General features: G+C 39.3%; 1 protein-coding gene across 1 annotated transcript in view; it reads left to right on the forward strand.

Annotated features, from left to right (window-relative positions):
• The window catches only part of Dbp21E2 (putative ATP-dependent RNA helicase Dbp21E2), a 31,253-nt gene that overhangs the window by 1,262 nt on the left and 5,512 nt on the right, over positions 1 to 24,479 (forward strand). Inside the window, exons 2-9 of the mRNA XM_076175460.1 lie at positions 10,537 to 10,674; positions 11,687 to 11,833; positions 16,508 to 16,627; positions 18,548 to 18,748; positions 19,074 to 19,224; positions 20,899 to 21,005; positions 21,221 to 21,364; positions 24,143 to 24,291. Of these exons, the coding sequence (XP_076031575.1) occupies positions 10,537 to 10,674; positions 11,687 to 11,833; positions 16,508 to 16,627; positions 18,548 to 18,748; positions 19,074 to 19,224; positions 20,899 to 21,005; positions 21,221 to 21,364; positions 24,143 to 24,291 (1,157 nt within the window). The remainder of the gene's footprint in view (positions 1 to 10,536; positions 10,675 to 11,686; positions 11,834 to 16,507; positions 16,628 to 18,547; positions 18,749 to 19,073; positions 19,225 to 20,898; positions 21,006 to 21,220; positions 21,365 to 24,142; positions 24,292 to 24,479) is intronic.

Raw genomic sequence — 24,479 nt, forward strand, 5'->3', positions numbered from 1 at the left:
ATGTTTTTCTCCCTATTCTAACCTAACCTAAACTACCTAACCTAAACTACCAAACCTAACTTAACCTAAAAATGTGTGCAGGGACAGATGTATATCTTGCACTTTATGACTGGACAACCATGACACCGCTTTGGCATGTGAGTGGCAGGAAAGTTGTGGGAATTATTTTTTCATCATCCCTTAATATCATTTTGAAGGAAAAACATTACCAAGAAAAGTTGTTGAAGTTGTCATATTATAACTGCTGTGTGAGCAGGTGAGACAAAATAGCATGTAGCAGTAGGTTACGGTAATTATTTTTTCTCCATTCTTTATCCCCTTCAATACGAGTCAAATTCTTGTGGGCATCATCAGCTGCCTGATGTACAATGATTAAATGATTTACCACAATACTCGCATTACAAAATATAAAGTAACAGCTGTATTACTCATTCTCTTTTACTCAGAATATTGATAACCACAGAAAATATGATCAAGCCAGTTCACAGAATTTGAGCGTCAATCAGCTACTGCTACAAAATAAGTATAATCAAGATGCCAGTGCTGGCATACTCATATACCCACTTGTGCCTCATGACATCTACATAGGCATCAGTGTATGGAAGGGGTTAATATTAATTTCTGCAAGAAATGTTACTAAGAAAAGTTGTTGGATTTGTCATAATATAAATGCAATAAATATACAAAATGCTGTGTGAGCAGCTAAGACAAAACTTCACAAATATCCAAAATTCTAACGAAGACAGCATATATAGTACCCACATTAAAACCGAATAAAATACCAGAAAACCCAGTATCTTACATATCGATCTCATTCCTATCCACAGTATCCAAGGTAATGGAGTTTAATTGCAGAAAGAAATACAATTAATCTGATCAGATCCTTAAACCAACATTGTTTCAAAGAGAGTCACTCCACTACCACATTTCTCACAAACATCATAGAAGTGCCAGAAGGATTTAACAAGACAAAACCAGCAGAAAAAACAGTGATAGTCACAGAAATCATGAACAAGGCATTTGTTAGTACCAACACACACTATCCAAAAAGATCATGCAGACATCCACAATAATGACAAAAAAAAAATACTAATAAATTTCTTAGTTAACAAGCAGTGCAGAGTAAACCAAAACAACCAAATTTCTAGGACAGAAAGATTGTACAATGGAGGCAAATGTGAGATGTATTGAGGGATCATAAAGTAAGTTTCATGAATAACATTGGATCTAAAAATGCTACATGCCAACCATCCAGCCTTAAGAACAAGTATCGATTAACATTCCCATTGGTATTGGGGAGCCATTCACTAATGCCCTTGAATGTGGGCTTGAACATATACCCTCGCAACCCAGGCATGATCCCCTGATCCCCAAGTTCATCCCTGGCAAGATTAACCAATTCTGACTAGTTAATTTCACTCAAATTAGAAGAATTTTCATTATCACTGAGAAATATTCAGTTTGTGTTAAGCTGGTAATTCATTGATATACGTCATCAGCAGATGGCACTGGCAAAGAATTTAATTTTTTTAGTATACAATGGATGTTGGAGACAAAAATAGCTTGGTATCTTCAAATAATGGGGCAAATTTAAAAAAAAAGTTTCTATATGTGATACATTTATGCAAAGTAGTACATATGCTATGTGCTCATCCTTTAATCTCTTCAATACAAGTCAAATTCTCGTGGGCAGCATCAACTGCTTGATGTATGATGATGCATCATACTAATACTTGCATTATAAAATATAAAGTTACAGCTGTAATAATCTCTTTCATGCTGAATATTAATAACCACAGAAAATATGATCAGCCAGTTCACAGAATATGGAGGTCACTCAGCTACAACTACAAAATAAATATACCAACTTGCATATCATGAGACCTATGTAGGTGTTATTGTATGGAAGGAGTTAAGGGGCAAGAGCCGGTGGGATAAAAGTCTGTGAGAAGGGAGTAAGGTAACAAGGGCATAAAGATTTAAGAAAAGGGTGAATAGCATCAGGTACTATAGAAGAAGTTCCATCAAGTTGGATAATGGCTGAAACATCATCATTTAGAAGATCTCAGAGTCAGGAATAAGACCATCAAATATTTGGTGAGGACAAGGTTAATCAGGGTTAACTGAGGTATATACTGACACAAAAGCAACAGCAGACATTTCTGATATTGCTTGAAAATAATGAACTATCTCCTTAGTAAAGGACATAAGTAGACCAACAGTTGGGGCACCAACTTCCTAGAATTCTATGGATGGAAGCATACAAGACTTTATGAATGAAAACAAGTAAATTGGCAATTGATCATTCATACAAAGACTGTTTAGCAATGACAAAATTGTTGTATTGGTGGTTAACATTTAGAAACTAGGTCAGCAGATAGAAACTCTTAATCAAAGTCTACAAATAGTTCTTTAGAACCACACTCAACTACACTTCCATAGTATGGTTCCCAACAATCAGGAAAACATAGATACTCTACAAACATTACAAAAAACAGCACCAAGATAAATAACAGGATGGACCAAAACTCAAAAGAAGCTAATTCACAGATATAAACTGCCTTAAAAGAACCAACCATCATACAGAGGACACCAAACATTTCATAATGCTGCCCCACCCAAGCCATACCTAGACAATATTTCTTCCTTGGTGGCTTATGAGATAATCCTGTGGTTGTTGCCGTTACCTAGGAGCTATGGATCTCCTGCAAGAGAGATCTGAGGCAACTGATTGATTGATTGATTGATTGATCCTAAATCTCTCCTTTACCACCTCTATGACTCCACCAAGGAATCAGCACAAATTATTGTTAATAATAATAATAAGTTTATTTGGCATTGAATCAATATACACGAAGTACAGACAATGAAAAGAACTCGGTTCAAAATAACAATAACAATTGCCAAGGATAACACATCGCAGTGCATAGTCCGATATCCATTTTGAGGATCAAGAATTCTATTCACTTTTTCTTTTAATTGCCATCCCCCTATTCCTTATGGATAATACAGCTACAAGGATAGAGGTATTGATTATTACTGACAAAATACTAATATATACCCACACCTTACTAATCTAACACCATGATCCTAAAATATTTTTCGGTTACAACACAATTTTTTTCATAATGACTAGAGTGCTGATAAATGTCAGCAACAAAAAATAACTATATTTATTCTACCTACTGTTTGGTGATTTTATTCCTCTAAAGTTTTTTTTTTTCACCTTGCAACTAATCTTACTTGTGGATCCCAAGTGTATTAAGGATTGTAAAATATAAATTTTATACCAGACTTCATTTCTCCAAATTCCAGTAAAATAAAAGTACATACATATACCAAGGCCTTTTCCCCCTTCCAAGGGAGGTAGCCAAAAAGGGAAAGGCATAAAAACACTCCCACCCATTTCATCCCTAAATACACTCCACACCCCTCCCACCCTTCCTCTCATCTGAGCACCTCCTGGATGACGGGTCATCGCTGCACCCTGCCCACCGCCCTGGGTCAGAAGCAGTGTCGCAAGACACAGTACATCCACAGCAAGGCCGCTTCATTTAATCGGCGACCCCCCCTCTCCGTCCCCCTTTGCATATAAGGCGAGGACGGGGAGAAATCCCTTCGGGCTGCGTCAAAAATTACTCACACATACTACCCCACCCCCCATCCCCCCGCCCATTCCTCCTCATGCAGTCACAACATCATCCATATACAACCATTCTCCACTCACCTCTGTCTTCCGTCCTCTCCCTTCCTTCCTCAACAGACATTCCCCTGTTCCCCAAAGCCCCCTTCACCCCATCCATCCACCTCATCCTAGGACGTCCCCTCATGTTCACTCCCTCCACATCTGCCTTCCATACCTCTTTTACTAGTCTTTCTTCACTCATTCTTTCCATGTGTCCAAACCATCCTAATATTCTTTCATCAACCCTATCTCCCAAATCCTTTGTCACCCCTGTTCTCCTCCTCACCTCCTCATTTCTCACTCTATCTAGCCTAGTAACCCCCACCATACTTCTCAGACACCTCATCTCAAACACATTCAAACTCCTTCTCTCTTCTTCTCTTATGTTCCATGTTTCTGCCCCATACAGTGCTGTTGGCACAATCACTCCTTCATACAGTCTCCTCTTCGCATCCATTCCCAAATGTCTATTCCTCATTACACTCTTTAAACCACCAAGGCATTTACTCGCTTCTCTCAATCTACATTCTACCTCCACCTTCACTCCACCTTTTCCTGCTACACTTGCACCCAAGTATCTAAAACTATCCACTTCCTCCAGTCGCTCTCCCTTAATGTTCACTTCCAGTCTACTGCCACTTTCACCCCTTGTACATCTCATCACCTTACTTTTACCCACATTTATCTTTAGCTTTCTTCTATCACATACTCTCCCAAACTCTGCCACCAGCTTCCTCAATCCCTCCTCTGACCCTGCCACAAGCGCAGTGTCGTCCGCAAACAACAGCTGGCTCACCTCCCACTTTTCTCCATTTTCTTTAACCATCTCCAATCCCTGACTCACTACCCTAGCATTCACCTCTCGCACCACCCCATCCATGTATAAGTTGAAAAGCCAGGGCGACATAACGCATCCTTGACGAAGTCCCACCTTTACTTCAAACCACTCACTCTCTCCATTTCTAATCCTAACACATGCTCTACTACTCTCATAAAAACTCTTGACAGCTCCCAAAAGCTTTCCTCCTATCCCATAAATCTGCATAACCTCCCACAGTGCCTTTCTGTCTACCCTATCATAAGCCTTTTCCAGATCCATAAAAGCCCAAAAAAACATCCTTCCCCTTTCCTATAGCTTTCTCACATATCTGTCTTACCACAAAGATCTGATCTACACAACCTCTACCCATCCTAAAACCACACTGTTCCTCACCAATTACTCCTTCTGTTCCTCTCCTAATCCTCTCAATTAAGATCCTCCCATACGCCTTCCCTACTACACTCAACAGGCTAATCCCTCTGAAATTACTACATTCACACTTGTCCCCTTTTCCCTTGTAAAGAGGAACTATACAGGCACTACTCCAGTCCTCCGGTACTCTACCCTCTCTCCAGCAAACATTAAATAACCTCACCAACCAGTCCACCATCACTGAACCTCCCTTTTTCAGACATTCTGCATGACATCCATCCAGACCAGGTGCCTTACCTGCTTTCATCATCTTTACAACTGCCTTCACCTCATCCTTCCTTATTTCTCCTCCATTCTCCTCACTCATCACTCTCATTTTCTTCGCATTTCCCACTGCAGCTATCTTTCCTTCCCTATCCTCCTTCACATTCAGCAACTCCCTAAAATATTCTGCCCATCTTCCCCTCACTGCCATCTCTTCCATTATCAACTCTCCATCTGTACCTTTTACCTTTTCTTCCCTACTTGATTCGCCTCCTCTTCCTCTCTTAATTTCTTTCCAAAACATCTTTTTATTACTTTCAAAATTTTCTGTCATACTCCTACCCCATTTCACATCTGCTCTCCTCTTTGCCTCCTTTACCTTTTGCTTTACTTCTCTTTTCTTTTCTTTGTACGTCTCATATGACTCCCCTGTCCTCTTTTGTAACCAATCTGTGAATGCTCGCTTCTTCTCTTCTACAACCTTCTTTGTGTCCTCATCCCACCATTCACTACCCTTTCTTCTATTTCCCCCTGTCCTTCTTGTTCCACACACCATCCTTGCACACTTTAAGACTCCCTCCTTGAACCATCCCCATTCCTCCTCCACACCCATCTCTGCTCTATCCTTTACTCCCTCCCACTCCTCCTTCAGCTTCTTTTCGTACTCCTTCTCCTTTTCCTTTTCATTCAAGGAGTTCACTCTAAGAACCTCCCTACCTTTTGTCCCTTTCCTCCTTCTCCATCTATCCTCCACTCTCAGCTTACCTTCCACCAAAAAATGATCTGATATTCCCCCACCCTCTCCCCTTAGCACATGTATATCCTTAACTCTTCCTATCATAATCCTATTTACCACTACATAATCCATTAGCGCTCTATCTACCACCCTTCCCTCCACCACCCTCTCCCATGTGTACTTATGCTTGACTTTCTTCCGAAACACTGTATTTGCTATCATCAACTCTCTTTCTAGACACATTTCCACCATCAACTCTCCACTACGATTCTTTCCTGGAACTCCACACTTCCCAACCACTCCATCGATTGGACCATTTCCCACCCTAGCATTAAGGTCTCCCAGTACTATTACATTGACATTTCTTCCTAAACCCTCTATGCACTCATAGTATAAAAATAAATAGAATTCCTATAGATTCCATAAGTTCATTCAGTCAATCGATCAATCCATTGGCCCTGGTCTCTTGCAGAAGAACCTCGGCCTTCAGCTAACCAACAACAGCCTCTCAGGGAAGAAATAATGTATTGTTTTGTCTAAGAATTGTTAGTGTGAGGCAATGTACTATGATGTGTTCCATCTCCTCTATGTGATGGTTGCATTTGGGGCAGTTTGAATCTGTGGCCAGGCCTATTCTGTGTTGGCAATCTTTCAGTGCTGGTGTCTTGGCCGCAATTGTGCTAGTGTGATTCTTAGCAAATATAGGAGGGTTTATTCTGTAGGGCTTATGTCTGGGGGTTGTTGGTGTAGTATCAAGCGTGTTGGTTTGTCTTAGGCCGGCCACACACGTGCAGTTTAAACTGACAGTTACAACTGTCAGTTGAAACTGCACGTGTGTGGGTATCTCAGTATCACTGAGATACCCACACACTGCAGTTTCAACTGACAGTTATAACTGAACAGTTGTAACTGTCAGTTTAAACTGCACGTGTGGGGCCGGCCTTAAAGGGCTTCTTTGGTGATCAGAGTGTGCATCTGTTTTTGTGAGGATGTTTTGTGTAGTATAGGTGATATGTTGTTATAAATGTTTAAATAGTATGCTGCTGGTGTAGTTTTTTGTTGTGTTCTGTTGGTGGTGTTAGTGTGATAGTGTATGGTGCTGAAGAGTTTTCATAGAATAGTGTTCCCGTCATTTCCATGCGGTGTCCTTTGGAGAATATTTTGGTTTCTGTATATATTTCTCCAATAGGGGTGGTTTTAGAGTCAACAAGTTGTTTGTGTTCATTGCTGACTGTTGAGAATCATACTGCGGAGGTGTAGGTGGTGGTGGTGATTCTTATAAATTGATTGAAGATTGTTATTAATTCTTTCAAGGGTCAGGAACCCACAGGCTGAAGTAATGCTATTTCATCCCAGATAACCAGGACTACTATCCTTACAGAGAATGTTGCACCAAAGAGATGAACTTACAAGGTGAATGAAACCCAGCCAGGAGGGGATAAGATCGATATATTCAGGCAGAAAAGCCCAGTAGGGGTCAACAGAGAAAAGGGTAGAGTAATCAGTGTAGATGCTACTTGAATGGCTTACAGTGAACAATTGACTTTTAGCAATAACCATCAGGAAGGATGTCGACTCACAGTATCCCACATCATATAAAACAAAAGCTTCGTGCCTAGTGGCAGAATTGCAATTATCTATGAATTCACATGTGCTTCCAATTTGTTATATACAAACTACAGCATTACAGAATCATATAGACTGAGGAAGTCTGAAGGGATGTCATTAGAAATAAAGATTGTAGGAATCCTTGTAATGAAGGGATTGATTGTCAAACAAGTAATGCTGGCAATATTACTATTATTATATATTTATTATATGTGTGTGTGTGTGTATATATATATATATATATATATATATATATATATATTTATTTATCTAAGACATGACCCATGCCCTTGAATTGTAAATGAACTTTCCATTGTCAATATGACCTTTGTACACACTGTATAGGAAATATGTATGGATATGTTGAAGTTAACACTAACCAGTTGGTTACAACCAACAGTATGCAAATAATAATATAGGAACCCCAGTTTTGAAATTTGATTTTCATCATCACATACGTGATTTGATGTTGGGTGATCCAAATGCTGTGTATTATTTATGCACATAAATATAATAGTTTTCATTTTCATGAATTGTTGCTAATCTGTGTTGTAACATTGACATTAGCATCCCTGGTCCCATAGCTACGCAGTCGTCTAACCATGCGAATTTGATCATTTTGATTTTAGGATATTATCAAATAATAGAAAGATATGTATACAATCCACTAGTGACTATTCAAATTTAAAGCAGTAACTCAAATAAATACATCTTGATATTTCTTTCACTGCACAGTCCCTCTGTCGAATAAATTTAACGCCTGGTGCCAACCACAGCGAACGTGGAAGTCGAACGGTGAAGGTATAATAGAATTGGGTTTAACCATTTCAATAAACAGCAGAATAGAACAGTCTTACAGATATTAGAACTAGTGTACAAATATGTAACTACTGTCTACAGTGAAATGATAAAAATGTAATTTGCTTGAATTAAGAGTGGATGAGGTTCTCAAACTCCACATCCTTATTTTTATTTAATTTATATTAAACATTGCCTTTCTTCAGAAGAAAAACAGCTTACCGTAGTTTTGTTGCCAGCAAATGGTGTCAGACATCTCGATGATGCATTTCAGAAAACGGTCTATCATTCAACGTCGTCGCGTCTGAAGTCGCATTGAAAGTGAGACAACATCCGACAAGGCGACAAGCAAATACTGGTACCTTATTGTTGACATACATGTTTGATGGGTTTCAGTTAATTACTTAAAATATATCATGTCATTAGCAAAAAAAGTCAACATAAAAATAAAGAAGTAACAAGACAATTATTGCAAATAAATAAATTAATCCAGTTAAAGATTACCGAAATCAGGATTACATATTTTGTTAAGCGAAATTTCCTCTGCATTATCATTCGGTTCTGCATGGTATATATATATATATATATATATATATATATATATATATATATATATATATATATATATATATATTTAACAAACAATGCTACTGCAACGAACTTAGACGTTTGTTGCAATATTGAGGGAAGGGTTCTGGCAGGTTTTCATCGTGAGCAATTACCCAGAGAGGAAGTACGTAATGAGATACTAACCTCGCTTCTCCCCATATATTTCTCTACTCGTACACTGTGGAAATACATACACTATTTCTGCAATAGCAGTACTAGCATGAGATAGCGCAAACCACATGAAATCACAGACGAGATAGTCACCGTAATACACCATCACCAGACACGATAACGATCACCAAATTTTATCTTTCTTTTCTCTTACCATTTCGTCTATTTTTCTTTATTCAAACATGGGTCTTTCACTGTTCACATCACACTAGTTTGAGGTAGTTCTGAGGTAGATAGGGATAATGCACAAATCGACGAGGGAAAGAAAAATGACTACTCTTGAGCAGGCCTTGCTTTGGAACTCTACCACTAACCTTACCCTCAGCTCGGGCATCCCACGTTGCCAAACGTACGATTCATGCCCTCTCCACACAGACGAGTCTGTTTACCTATATTAAACTAATACAGGTTACAACTTTTGCTCAACCTACAATCACCTTTGTAACACTACTTTCAATTAAATTAAACATTTTACTTATATCATAAGAGGAATATATGTGCCCCAACTGTACAGTACTTGTAATTCAAGAACATAAATATAATTTTTTATATAATGTATATAATGCAAAATTAAAGGCACTTATTATACTGAGTACACATATTCTGCAGTATATAAATCTAATGGGGGTCAAGAGTAATAATAGTAATAACTAACCACTGGAATAAGATGGAAGGGACAATGAATGGGGTTTTAGACGGGTGTGTACTTTGACTCTACCACCCCCCTGAAAGGTGAAGCCATTTGATATATGAATGTAATTAAAATGTAATAGAGGCAAGGTAGAAGACTGAATGTTTTTGAGATGAAATATTTGAGAAATATGATACATGTTAAAAGAATGACTTGTGATAAATGTGGAGGCGAGACGAAACAGTGGTGGAAAAGTGGGAGTCGGATAAGGTGGAATAAAGTTCTGAGGTCATTTGAACTTATGGAAATATAATGAATGAGGAAAGTGTGGAAAGCAGTAGGAGGGTTGAGTTTGAAAATGAGATGGGTGGATAGGGTGAAGGGGAACTCTGGACACATGAAATATTTATTGAGCAGATATTTTAGAGTACAAAAGGTAGGAGTGAATGGACAAATGAATATTGTGTCACAAACAGATTTCTCATGAGTATCATAATTTAGAGTGGATGAGAAGTGGAGGGGATTGTCATACAGTGAACTAATGTGGGTAAACCAACTTCAGCCATTGAGCCCTACTGTGGAGAGTTGTTCCTTACTGCATTGCTTTTGATTCAGTTAGTCCGGTGGGAGACAGAGTAATTCATCTAATATGTGCTGAGATGGAAAGGATTTTTTTTTTTTTTTTTTTTTTTTTTTTTTTCTTATGTGGGCATATTTTGACTTGACCCCCTATAAGGGTGAAATACTCATATATATATATATATATATATATATATATATATATATACACATACTGTACTTTGACTCATTACTTTAAACATAATGATTATACTTTTCTACAGACAATGTGCACAGCAGGAGCAATGCCCATTATCCGTGTACCAGCATCAACAGCTGGACACTTAGCAAAAATTAAACAAAATGTGAAGAAACAACAAAGAAAATTACAACTGAAGAGGTCACAAATGGGTGATAGAAAGGTTAGTTTTTGGTGTTTCATCTTTGTTGAAGAATAATAGGCAAGAATGTTATATTGAGATACAGTATAGCATAGAAATGTGCATAAAGAAAGCATTGGCAGGTGAGTGAAGCTACTTAGAATTATTAGAACTGTCTCTTTATCTATGTTTTATTGTTTTGATATTAGATATGTTCTCAAAGGGGTATTGCCTTATTTTCTTTGTAAGAGGAACCAACAGTGGGTACTTCAAGTAATAGTCCTGAGAGACAGACATCAGAGTAAATATTTTGCCATTTTTCTTCAAAACCTATCATTACTCTTGTATTGTGTAGTGTTGAGTGGCTGGCACTCAGAGACTCAGGGCTGACACCTAGTCTGCAGACCAGGGCCAGGATCTCCCACTGTTAACTCCTACTGTATTATCCCTGCCATTTCACAAAAGAAGAACCAGCTCAGACATTTCTTCTCAATGAGATTTATGGCAGGGCCATAGGCTCTTTACACGTCACTGTGGAGCTGTGGATTACCAGTCAAAGCCTGCTTATCACAGCTTTGTACTGTAAATTGAATATTATTGCCCTCCTTAACCTTATGTCTCCCATGAAAACTCACAATACAGTGGGATTTTGATCTACAATTTCTTATTCAGTACAGTGTATTTGAGACACCGCATTATCCACTAAAGTGACATGCCTAGTAAGGGTTTTGTTTTCCCCCTCCCTGCACCAACTATCTAGACAAAACTGATTAGTACCAACTCAGGTCTGGAGGCTCCCAAAGGCTAGGTCCCCATGCATTGGTCCTGGGCAAACACCAGGTAAACAACAAGCTGTCATTCCTCAACAAGGCAATACAGTTCCCAGTCCAGAGGACTGTTCCCATAGGCTATTGGGGCGCAGGTTTAGAAATGGACACTTGAGGCAACATTTATTCTTATTCTATTATATGTTTGTACATGGATTTTGTGTTTTAACATTCTATCTACCTGTATACACAATCACAGTTTGTTATTCAATTCTTTTATGTTACAGATACCACTTATAGTATGTCGTAATAAAGAGCTCAACCACTACAGAGGCCAGACCTATTTACGGTTTAAAACAGTGCCACTAGCCAGTAAGGGTTGGCACAACAAGAAGGCTGCTGGAGATTATTTCACCATAAATAGTTATGGGCCTGTAAGTATTGCCTGCATTCTTTATAACATATTTATTCATTGTTACTCGGTATATGTTGAGTAATGGTTCTTCTTTCACTCACCCATCCCACCCATTGTAGTATTTCAGCATTGAAGCAGTAGTATTTGGTGCTTAGTGAGAGGAGCAATGGGTATTTAAGTCATTTCTCAGGATGATTTTTTCATTTGTTGAGTAACTAGAATTGGTGAATTTATATTTAGGATGCCTATAAAGTTGGAGGAATTTGATATTATACATACCAGAATATCCTTCCTCTCTTATATTGGGAGGAGTGGCCAAGTCAAAGCATATACCCACCCTTCATCCATCTCACAGTAATCCAAAAACCCATTTGTCATTACTTCCTTCCTGGCTCCTTATGGATGAAGAGTCATCCTTGACCCCTACCAACTGCTCAAGTCAAAAGCAATGCAGTAAGATGCAGCACCACTACATCAGGGTCTGACTCCCAAAGACTATTTACCACCATGATTTCATTACAAAGGGACCCTTCTCCCCTCATCCACTCAAGCATTTACAAAATAGACATGAAGAAATCCCTTCAAACCATGTCAGTTCCTCATCCGTTCACAGCTTCTTTCCACACACACCTGACTCTTGCCCTTTCCATTCCCTGCTCAAGGATTGCCAGAGCAATTTTGTAGCAAGGGTAAGCTATGTAGCAACAGCAAAATGGCATATTATTGTATATAAGAGTATTGAGTTTACATTTGTGTAATAATATGTCTACTCAGATTGTGGTGTAGTTGGTGAAGGGTGCCAGTAAGAGATGTATTATGTGCTTTGTCTCCTGTGTCATTTTTATATATATATATTATGCTTGTGTAGGAAAGTTTGTAGTTCATTGTGCTTGTGTAGGAATGTTTGTAGTTTAGTGTGCTTGTATTGTATGCCATTTGTGGTGATAAAATGGGAGAGGCCATGAATAGGTTTTGATGGATGTGGAGTGGGTATGTGCTTTCAGCTCTTCTGTTGACTGGAATCTGGTTCCCCTGAGGCTGTCTTTCATGCGTAGGAACAGGAAGAAGTTGCAAGGGGCTAGGTCAGGGCTGTAGGGTGGGTGTTATACCACTTTCATCCCCCTGTTGGCCATCTAGGTGGTTACCAGCGACTTGTGGCATGGGGCATTGTCCTGGTGGAACCACCACTGACCACTCTTCCACTGCTGAGGCCTCTTCTTCCTCATTTTCTCCCTGAACCTTTTCAGAACAGTAAGGTAATATTCCTTATTGATGGTTTGACCCTGAGGAACCCATTCAATGTGAATGAGCCCCTGGGAGTCGAAGAAAGGAATGACCATGGCCTTCTCTTGCGACCTGCTCATCTTTGACTTTTTGGGTCTGGGGAAGTCGCGTGCTTCCACTGAGCACTTTGACGTTTGCTTTCAGGGTCGTAGGTGAAAATCCAACTCTCGTCGCAAGTCACTACCTTATTCAGGAAACCTAAATCAGCCTCTATCATTTCGAAAATATCAGTGCAACATTCCACACAAAACTGCATCTGGTCATTGGAGAGGATCTTTGGCATGAACTTGGCACAGACTTTGTGGAGCTTCAGATCTTCGGTCAGAACTGTCTCTACTGTGCCAATACTAATACCAACAGCTTCAGATATCATCCTCACAGATATACGATGGTCTTGAATCACTAACCTTTGCACTTCCTCAATGTTTTCCTCCTTGTGAGCACTATTCGGTGGATCAGATCTGGGTTCATCCTCAACCTGTTCATTTCCTTCAGAAAATCTGTTAAACCACCGATAGAAACTTGCTTGGCTCATCTGTTCATCCCCATAGGCCTCCTTTAACATTCCATAAGCTTCTTGTTTGGTTTTCTTAAGTTTAACACAAAATTTGATGGCGTAATGTTGCTCCATGTTTCCCTGCATCTTGACAAGTGTTCACAGATCAGCAAACCGAATCAGACTGGTTCCACCACGTTCACCGCTGCACTCAGACCTACAAATATAAAAAAGTTGCCAGTTAGTCATTTTATAGAATATATGTATGTGTACTTCACCATGAAGTAGTATTTTGATCAAATCATATTTAATGTCTCGCCTGCTTTGAATATACTTCGTATGTATGTTTAACTGGAGGATGCTTGAACTGTGCCTGATTTGTATCAGGAATTTTTTTGGCTTGGATCTCTGTGTATTCATCATTTCCAGTCTGCAAAATATTGTGGGGTAAGAGAGCCAAGGCAACAAATTGAATATTAGAAATACTACTGTCATCAATAACATATCATTCTCCATACAGAAAAATAGGAAGGTAGAGGATTTTATTTTTATGGACTGGACTCAACAAATTTAAAAATATTTGATTTGTATGTTCAAGGAGAAAGAAGGAGTACAGTGCTGTACATTCCAGGTTTTTAAGACCCAAATAATCATAGATAAAGTAGATATTTTTACTTTTTTTTACTATAGTAACAGTTATTCTCTTTTGATCTAAATATGCTTTTACTTTCCTTCTTTGGTGAATAAACAGAATTATACTTATAGATATGTGTGTGCTTTAAGGGGACCCCCCGCCCAAAATATTTTTTTTCTGAAGGATCTTGCTGATTTTTTCTGTGTGATATCTAGGTCTGAGGAAACCTTCACAGCATGAGTTTTATTCAGATCTGACGAGTAGTTTTTTATTTTTTAATAAAAAACGTAAAAAAATACCATATTTTTGGGCTTTCAAATCCTATCTCCTCTTACAATTTTTATTCGATGTCTTTCATTTTACAGCAAAAGAATCTTCTACATATATAAAAAAACAAAATAGAAAGCTTTTTTTAATATCTTTGTTTAACGCCGAGGAAAAAAAATATAAAAAATTATCGAAAAAAAGCAAAATTTTGACTTTGACACGTTATTAAAAAAAAAATTATTTAACATATGCAAAAAAACTCTCTTTTATTTTTTGTCATTTATCTAGCTATTAATAGAGACCTCATATGCAAAAATCAGTTGAAAATTGAGGGAGGAGATAGACTTTGAGTATCAAAAACTTACATTTTTCAGAAATGAGTGTTAAAGTTTTTTTTTTTTTTCTTAGTTTGACTAAATTTTACATTGGACCTCCTAAGACCCATTGAAAACAGGTTCCATTGTATTTTCATGATGATTTTGCATCTTTCAAGTAACTCAGGCACTTTGTACCCTCCTACAGTGTAGGATATTATTCACTCAAAGTGAGGGTCTCATAAGCCGCCACCTCACTCTTTGTCGCAAAGTTTGAGTTCTTGGTCTAGAATGACCCAGCAAGGTAGTCTGATTGCTGGGATTCAGCTCTCTTTCTTTTCTTGGGTTTCCTTTCTGGTGTTGGAACAGGCTCTTGCTGCAATAGGGACATCACTGTGAGGTTTGAGACTCTAAACCCAAGGTGTTGCAACAAGGAGGCATCCTTGTAGCCACTTGTTAGCATACAGTTGTTTGCGTAGAGACAGCTTGTCTAATATAGGTGTAGAGGACAGAGGATCAGGTGCTGAGGATGTGGATGTAGATGGAAGGGAGAGAGCTGCTGGAGGGAGTACTAGTGGTGGTGGCGGAGGTGGTGATAACAAAGTTGATGCTGGGGTTCTTTCTTTCTCCCCTTGAGTTGCTAATGTAGACGTTCTTATCTTCTGCAAGTGTGCCTTTTGTTTGGATAGCTTAGGCATGGCTAATATCTTCAAATATCTCTTCACTGAAAAATAGATGCGAATTTCACACGGCAAATTAGTGAATGCGGCAAGCTAACGTGTACATGTCCTTTACTTTGTAAGGCTCAGGCCACTGCCAGTCGTGCAGGCTGAACTTCCTCACACCACATACTCACGTGCATGCCGGACGTATGAGAAAACTTTATGAGTGTATCAAATGCAAAAAAATAGGGTAAAATATGGTCAAAACGTATGTAAACAATGGTCGTGCGCAGCATGTGGCTGCCGGGGGGAGGGAGGGTAGGCCCTTTAAACCCTTTAAAAATGGCGGTACAATAAAAACACTTTACCAGCATCTAGAGCAAGATCCCTACTATGTATTTATGCAATAAAAAAAAAACTTACCCCACCTTACAAAGGGTAGAAAGACCCTTTACTATGTATGTACCTAGTTGTGTTATACAGGAAGGGGAGCTATACTCGTGGTGACCCGTTTTTGTATCTCGCAAGATCAAGTTTGTTCTTAAATTCTTGTATTGTGTTTGCACACACTGTTTTTTCATCCAGTTTGTTCCAAATATCTATCACTGTGTGGGAAGCTGTTCTTTTTCAGGTCTCTTCTGTAGATATCCTTTTTGAGTTGCATTGCATGTCTACTTGTTTTTCCTCTGTCCCACTTTAATAAGTCCTCTCTATCAAGGCGTTCTTTTCCTTTCATAATTCTGTAGATGGTTAGTAGGTCCCCTCATTCTCTTCTTTGTTCCAGGGTTGGCAATTCCAGTTCGGCCAGTCTTTGTTCATATGTCAAGTTTGAAAGTATTGGAGCCATCTTTGTCATTGCTCTATGTATTCTTTCTAATTTTCTTATATTCTTTTTTGTACTGGGTGACCATATCAGCTCTGCATATTCCAGTTTTGGCCTTATCAGTGTATGTATATGTGTATGTGTACATGTATATATATTATAGTTATACACACACATTCATACATATTTGCACACACTTGTATTTTGTTTCAGAACCCAGCCTTTGTTTCCATACCCGGCAATGAGTCATCAGAATTTGATGAGTTGGGTCTGCACCAAGCTGTTGTTAGTCAACTGAGTGGATGTGGCTTTGAATGCCCCACTAATATTCAGGTAAGTAGCTGCTTAATAGACATTCCTCATGTATCCAGTACCCCTTTCACCCCATCCATCTACATAATTTTTTATCTTTTCTAGTTACCTCCATCTGGCCCTACCTTCCACACTCATTTTTCTAGTCTTTCTTCACTTGCTCTTTTCATATCGCTAAATCATCCAAACATTCTTTGATGAACCCTGTCTGCCAGCTCTCCACAATCACTTCCACGCATAGTCTTCTCTTTGTATTCATCCCCAGATACCTATTTTTCATGGTACTTTTCATTTCTCTCAGACATTTACATGCTTCATTTCCCTAGTAATTCACCTGCACCCCACCTCCTCCAGTTACAAAGGATTACAAAAGAAGAGTGTGCTGACAGGAGACCTTTAGGTCCATAACTAGGTCAGATGTGGAAAAAAGTAAATGAATAAATAAATAATGATAAATAATAAACATAGTAATTTTTTATGATAATGAATAAGAAAAGATAAACAGATGAATAATAATAGATAGATAAACAAAATATATACATATCCCAACAGCTTTTTCACCCTTACAAGGGAGGTAGCTGAAGTCAAAGGCATAAAATCCACTCCCACCCATTTCATCCCACATACTCCACTCCCATTCACCACCCCTCCCTCCCTCTTTTCTTGGCTCCTACTGTATGACAGGTCATCCCTGCATCTAGCCCACTGCCCTGGGTCAAAAGCAATGTAGGAAAACAGCACATCCACAGCAAGGCTGCTTCATTTCATCCCCTCATACAGAAAAGTAGAAGAAAGAGAGAAATACCTTCAGGCTTCATCAAAATATCAATTGCCCATACTTCCTCACCCCCCATCCAGCACCCACTCCCTTCCATGCATCACAGTATCATCCAAACACAACCTTTCTCCTGTCACCCCTATCTTCTGACATCTCCCTTCCTTCCTCAACAGACATTCCCCTCCTTCCTGATGCCCCTTTTACCCCATACATCCATCTCATCCTTGGTTGCCCCCTCATGTTCACTCCCCCACCTCTGCATTCAACACTTCTTTTACTAATCTTTCTTCACTTGTTCTTTTCATATATTCAAACCATCCTAATACTCTTTCATCAATCCTATTTTTCAACTCCCTTTTCACCCCCACTCGCCTCCTCATTTCTCACTCTATCCAGCATAGTAACCCCTACCATGCTTCTCAGGTATTTCATCTCAAACACATTTAAGCTCTTCCTCTCTTCCTATCTTATGTTCCATGTTTCTGCCCCTTACAGTGCTGTTGGTACAATCCTTCATACAATCTCAACTTAGCATCCATTCCCAAGTTCCTATTTCTCATAACACTTTTGAACTCCCCCAAGGCATGTACTTGCTTCTTTCAACCTACATTCTGCCTCCTCCTCCACTTCTCCCTTTCCCGCCACATTAAATAAGTGGCCTTTCCTGCCATATTAAATAAATGTCAGGCATTACAGCATATTGCTAAAGTTTTTATGTAAATTAATCTTAAAACTTCAAACTGTACTATATTGCACTGCCTTTGCAAGAAGTTTATTCCATTCATTTACTATAGACCTTGAGTACTTCAAACTCTCCACTTCCTCCAGTATCTATCCTTTCAGCTCACTACCATCATCACCTCTTGTACATCTTATCACTACTTTTGCCCACATTTAGTTTCAGTTTCTTCCACATACACACCCTCCCATGCTCTGCCTCTAACTACTTCAGTGGATCCATCAATGCAGCTACAAATGTAGTTTCATCCACAAACAGTAAATGACACATGCCCCACTTCTCTCCACTTTCATGCACAAGCTCCAACACCTACCCCCCTTGCATTCACCTCCTACACTACCCTATCCATGTATACATTGAACAACTATATTGACATTATGAAAGATATGCTAACTGAAAATAAACTTTGCAATACTACTTTCAGATTATGGCAATTCCACATGTGCTAAATGGTTCCAATGCCCTTATCTCTGCTGAAACAGGCAACGGAAAGACACTTGCTTACTTGGCCCCTCTTCTGCAAATCTTGATGGATCATAAGGAAGCACATAATGATAATATTCCCTTTAATTCTCCCCTGGCTCTTGTAATAACACCTGGGCGAGAATTAGCTGAACAGATTCATGTAAGTACTCCTTATATTTTATTGTCGTTCCCTCACATGATTACTCTCATCCTTCCCCTTTCATCTGCTTTAAGAACTAGATAAACCCTTCAGTTGGTGGCCCCTGAAATATTGTAGATGAAAAAATAAATAAAAATCAACTCTCCCTTTCATCCTTCCAATCTCCATATCTCTCTCCCTCTCCCTTCTCTCTCCTTCCTCTCTCCCTTCTCTCTCTCTCTCTCTCTCTCTCTCTCACACTTTATCTCTTTCTCCCTCCCTCTCCTTTTTTTTTATTTATTATATTTATTTATTTATTTTCATTTATTAATTTTTTTTTTATCAGGCTGTCAGTAGAAGATTGTGTGAGCCACTAGGGTTAAACTCCGAACTTGTTGTTGGTGGGAAAACTAAAAGAACAATGCTCAACCCAACAGTATCCACTCCACATCTTATAGTATGTTCCTTTGGGGCCATGTCCAAACTCTTCACTACCAGTAAGTGTGAAATATGCCATGTAATTACAAAGGTTTAGGTGGAAAACATAACTCAAAATGGAAATCTGTCCAAGCTTCTCAAAAGGATAGTATCTTTATGGTGTGATGAATTTGTTTTCAGATTATTTCTCATACATAGTCAATTGTGTTTACTTGTCATTATCCTAAATATTACTTCATGACCTAACCAAGGGTGAACATTACAGATATTTATGGACACTCATATCTGGTGTCGTAACCCAATGACAACATGGGGTACCCAACAACATATACCTTGAATATCCTATACTGTACCATTAAAACCAGGGAGTTTAAATTGCAAAACATTAACCCCTTCAATACGATGACGCCTACATAGGCATCATGAGGAGCAAGTGGGTACGCGAGGATGCCGATGTCGCCGTCTTGTTTATATATATATTGTAGTTGTACCTGCGTGAAAAGAATGAGTGAAGAAAGACTAGTAAAAGAGGTATGGAAGGCAGATGTGGAGGGATTGAACATGAGGGGACATCCTAGGATGAGGTGGATGGATGGGGTGAAGGGGGCTTTGGGGAAGAGGGGAATGTCTGTTGAGGAAGGATGGGAGAGGACAGAAGACAGGGGTGAATGGAGAATGGTTGTATATGGATGATGTTGTGATGCATGAGGTGGAATGGGCAGGGGGATGGGGGGTGAGGTAGTATGTGTGAGTAAAATTTGACGCAGCCTAAAGGGATTTCTCCCCATCTTCTCCTTTATGTATGGGGGGACGTAGAAGGGGGGTCGCCGATTTAATGAAGCGGCCTTGCTGTGGATGTGCTGTGTCTTACGACACTGCTTCTGACCCAGGAGGTGCTAAGATGAAAGGGAGGGTGGAGGGGTGTGGAGTGTATTCAGGGATGGAATGGGTGGGAATGATTTTATGCCTTTTCCTTTTTGGGTACCTCCCTTGTAAGGTGGAAAAAGCCTTGGTATATGTATGTATGTACCTGCATGACCCCCATACTCTGTAAACTGGCTTCATCATATTTTCTATGGTTGTCAAAATTCACGGGTGAAAGAGAACGAGCAATACAGCGGTAACTATTTTTTATAATGCGAGTATTATGACACAACATCACACGTCTGGCAGCTAATGCTGCCTGCGAGACTTTGGCCCAGAGTGAAGGGGTTAAAAAATTCAGGAGTTTGTATACATTCATACTTGTGACTCCATAATGTTACAAAAAGCAAATGTTATTACTCCTTTGTATTTTAGAAATTAATATTGGTTTTGATAAATCAAATATGATCAAATGAGAGCTAAATAAAGAAAGATAAGATACATGGTTTCTGTTAGAAAATTAAAACAACACCAGCACAAAATTGGCATGGTAACATTATACTCCCCAGATGCAGTCATCACACAGAAGACACAGAAGACATCACACACCTTACACTTATAATACTTACACAATCCAGAAAACAATACAGAGTCTTTTCTCTCAAGGTTTTGGTAGGATACCTCAGGATCACAAATCTCATGCAAGAGAAAACTGACGTTACAAAGTTATTAACTGGTTGATTTGTTACAGAAAAAGGAAAAATTAGTCAGTTTTAAGAAATAACTGAGGAGAATAGAACCAGAAAAGCAGCAGTGGAATTTTTTTTTCTTTTTCTTTTTTTTTAATCTTCTTTTCCTTTGTGCTTCAGAAATCTACAGTCGTGACTTTGTAAATCACATTGTGCTTGATGAGGCTGACACTTTGCTAGATGACTCATTTAATGAAAAAATGACATATTTTCTTTCAAAGTTCCCAGTAAGTTAATCATACTTTTATTGTTCATAACTTTAATTATGATTTTATTATTCATATTCAATCTTCCAAAGGAAACTACATTTGTGTATGGTGAAAATAGATCTATATTGTAGATTTATGTGATGTATACATGACATATATTTGCACTTTTGTGATGTAAATTGTTTTGGTTATGGAGTTCGGAATCTTTATGAAAATCAATACTTTGGTTTCAGATTCAAGGAAGTACTACTCATAAACAAGAGGAAAGCTTTCCAGATGAAATAAACCATTATGAACCTTTATCTGGTGTACAGCTACTACTTGTAGCTGCCACCACACCAAGAAGTTTGGACTCCATTCTACAGCCAGTTGTAGATGTTAGTTTACAATTTTTTTTTATCGAAATTCCATTTCAAATATGCATTTTAATAAGATCAAAGTTTATCATTCCTTGTCACTATCCCACCACCACCAAACTAGTGAACCAATTAACTGTCACCTGCAAAGAAAGGTAGCTAGTCATGGTAGAGGACCATCATCACCCTTCTTTTCTATCACATCCTTCCCTTTCACTTTCCTACTTAAATCATGCAAAGATAGTACCTCACCACTTTCCTGACATTATTTCTAGATCATCCCTGGGCCACCACAGAATCTGTACATTCTTTTGCAACTCTGTCACATATTTTTTCACTTGTTTTATATATGACCATGAGCTCTGATAGTTTCATTCACCCCATCCACCCACCTTTTCCTTGGTCTGCCCCTTATTCTCATCCCCAGTACCAAGAACCAAAAATGGGTTCCTGCAAAGGGTTTCCCATCTTCAAAACAGGTCAACATCCTCACCTCCATTTGTAGGTGCAACTCCAAAGGGTTGCAAGTTCCAATTCTCTGAAATGGGTCCAAGGTTCCTCTCAATCAACTTTGATTGTACATACATACATACATATACCAAGGCTTTTTCCCCCTTACAAGGGAGGTACCCAAAAAGGAAAAGGCATAAAATCATTCCCACCCATTCCATCCCTGAATACACTCCACATCCCTCCACCCTCCCTCTCATCTTAGCACCTCCTGGATGACGGGTCATCCCTGCACCTTGTCCACTGCCCTGGGTCAGAAGCAGTGTCGCGAGACACGCCACATCCACAGCAAGGCCGCTTCATTCAATCGGCGACCCCCCTCTCCGTCCCCCCATGCATAAAGGAGAAGACGGGGAGAAATCCCTTCGGGCTGCGTCAAAATTTGCTCACACATACTACCTCACCCCCCATCCCCCCGCCCATTCCACCTCATGCATCACAACATCATCCATATACAACCATTCTCCATTCACCCCTATCTTCTGTCCTCTCCCGTCCTTCCTCAACAGACATTGCCCTCTTCCCCAAAGCCCCTTTCACCCCATCCATCCACCTCATCCTAGGACATCCCTTCATGTTCACTCCCTCCACATCTGCCTTCCATACCTCCTTTACTAGTCTTTCTTCACTCATTCTTTCCATGTGTCCAAACCATCCTAATACTCTTTCATCAACCCTCTCTCCCAACCCCCTTTCCACCCCTGTTCTCCTCCTCACCTCCTCATTTCTCACTCTATCCAGCCTAGTAACCCCCATCATACTTCTCAGACACCTCATCTCAAACACATTCAAACTCCTTCTCTCTTCCTCTCTTATGTTCCATGTTTCTGCCTCATACAGTGCTGTTGGCACAATCACTCCTTCATACAGTCTCCTCTTAGCATCCATTCCCAAATGTCTATTCCTCATTACACTTTTTAATCCACCAAGGCATTTACTCGCTTCTCTCAATCTACATTCTACCTCCACCTTCACTCCACCTTTTCCTGCCACATTTGCACCCAAGTATCTAAAACTATCCACTTCCCCCAGTCACTCTCCCTTAATGCTCACTTCCAGACTACTGCCACTTTCACCTCTTGTACATCTCATCACCTTACTTTTGCCCACATTTATCTTCAGCTTTCTTCTATCACACACTCTCCCAAACTCTGTCACCAACTTCCTCAATCCCTCCTCCGATCCTGCCACAACCGCAGTGTCGTCCGCAAACAACAGCTGGCTCACCTTCCTCTTTTCTCCATTTTCTTTAACCATCTCCAATCCCTGACCCACTACCCTTGCATTTACCTCTCTCACTACCCCATCCATGTATAAGTTGAACAGCCAGGGCGACATAACACATCCTTGACGAAGTCCCACCTTTACCTCGAACCACTCACTCTCTCCATTTCTAATCCTGACACCAGCTCTACTACTCCCGTAAAAACTTTGACAGCTCCTAGAAGCTTTCCTCCTATCCCGTATATCCGCAAAACCTCCCACAGTACCTTTCTGTCTACCCTACTATAACTTTGATTGTATCCCATATATAGAGAACCAACAACCTACTCCTACTACACTATATGTTGGTGACATTGAAACATCTCACACTAATACACAACAGACAATAATCCTACTTTTCTGTTGAGAAGGATCTCAAGGACCATTACCAGCCACTATTTGGCTGCAGGTTTCCAGTCAATGTGACTTAAGGCAACAATTTTTATTATTATCCCAGCACTACTGGTTTGTGCATCTTTTTCAATCTTCCAGTGTATTTACTTCCATTCATTCTCAGGACATCACCATACCACCTCTTTCTCCCAATCACATTTGTACCTCAGCTCTTTCACAAATCTCCTCCAGCAAACTTTACCAATATACTCTTCAAGCCCTTCCTCCAACTTTACTCCCCTACTCGTAACTCGTGTTCACCTCTCGTCATTTCATTTACATGTAGATTAAATAGCGAGTATGACATTACTCACTACTGTCTCAAACTAACTTATTTGGCTAATACTGATTAATGTGCTTTGGCTTTTTAGACTAAGAGGAAATAAAACAAAATGGAAACAGATGGGTGATGGATAGGAGTGAGATGGGTGGGGGTATGTGTCTCCCTTGGCTGGCTACCCTCCTTTAAAGGGGAAGAAGCCCTTTGGTATATTGATAAATAGTCTTCTCAGAATTTGCAAATGATATACAAACATATTGGCATTCAGTTTATCATTGTTAGATTGAATACTAGAATATATTTAGAAAAGTTATTGTGTCAATTTATTTCACTACTGGTATTACCATTTTCAGACTGACACATTAGTCAAAATAACAACCCCATACTTACATCGCCTTATGCCACATGTGCCTCAAAAATTTCTAAAGCTGAAGAAGGGAGAGAAACCTGAAAAGTTGTTGCAGCTGGTAAAAGGTACTAAGGTACCCATTATTATCTTCAGGTAACATATTTGATACTTTTATTTGGCAATGTATATTTTCATATTGAGTTTTATATCTTATGTTTGTTTTAGGATAATAGTGATAATTATTGCCTTAAATTTCACTAACTAGTAACCCACAGCCCTACAGTGGCTGGCAACAGTCCTCAAACCTTGTACTAGTGTGTGAATTTTTTCTGTATCACTAG

This window comes from Oratosquilla oratoria, chromosome 37, assembly GCF_046742065.1.
Source record: "Oratosquilla oratoria isolate Oo_2021 chromosome 37, ASM4674206v1, whole genome shotgun sequence".
NCBI classification, from domain to species: domain Eukaryota; kingdom Metazoa; phylum Arthropoda; class Malacostraca; order Stomatopoda; family Squillidae; genus Oratosquilla; species Oratosquilla oratoria.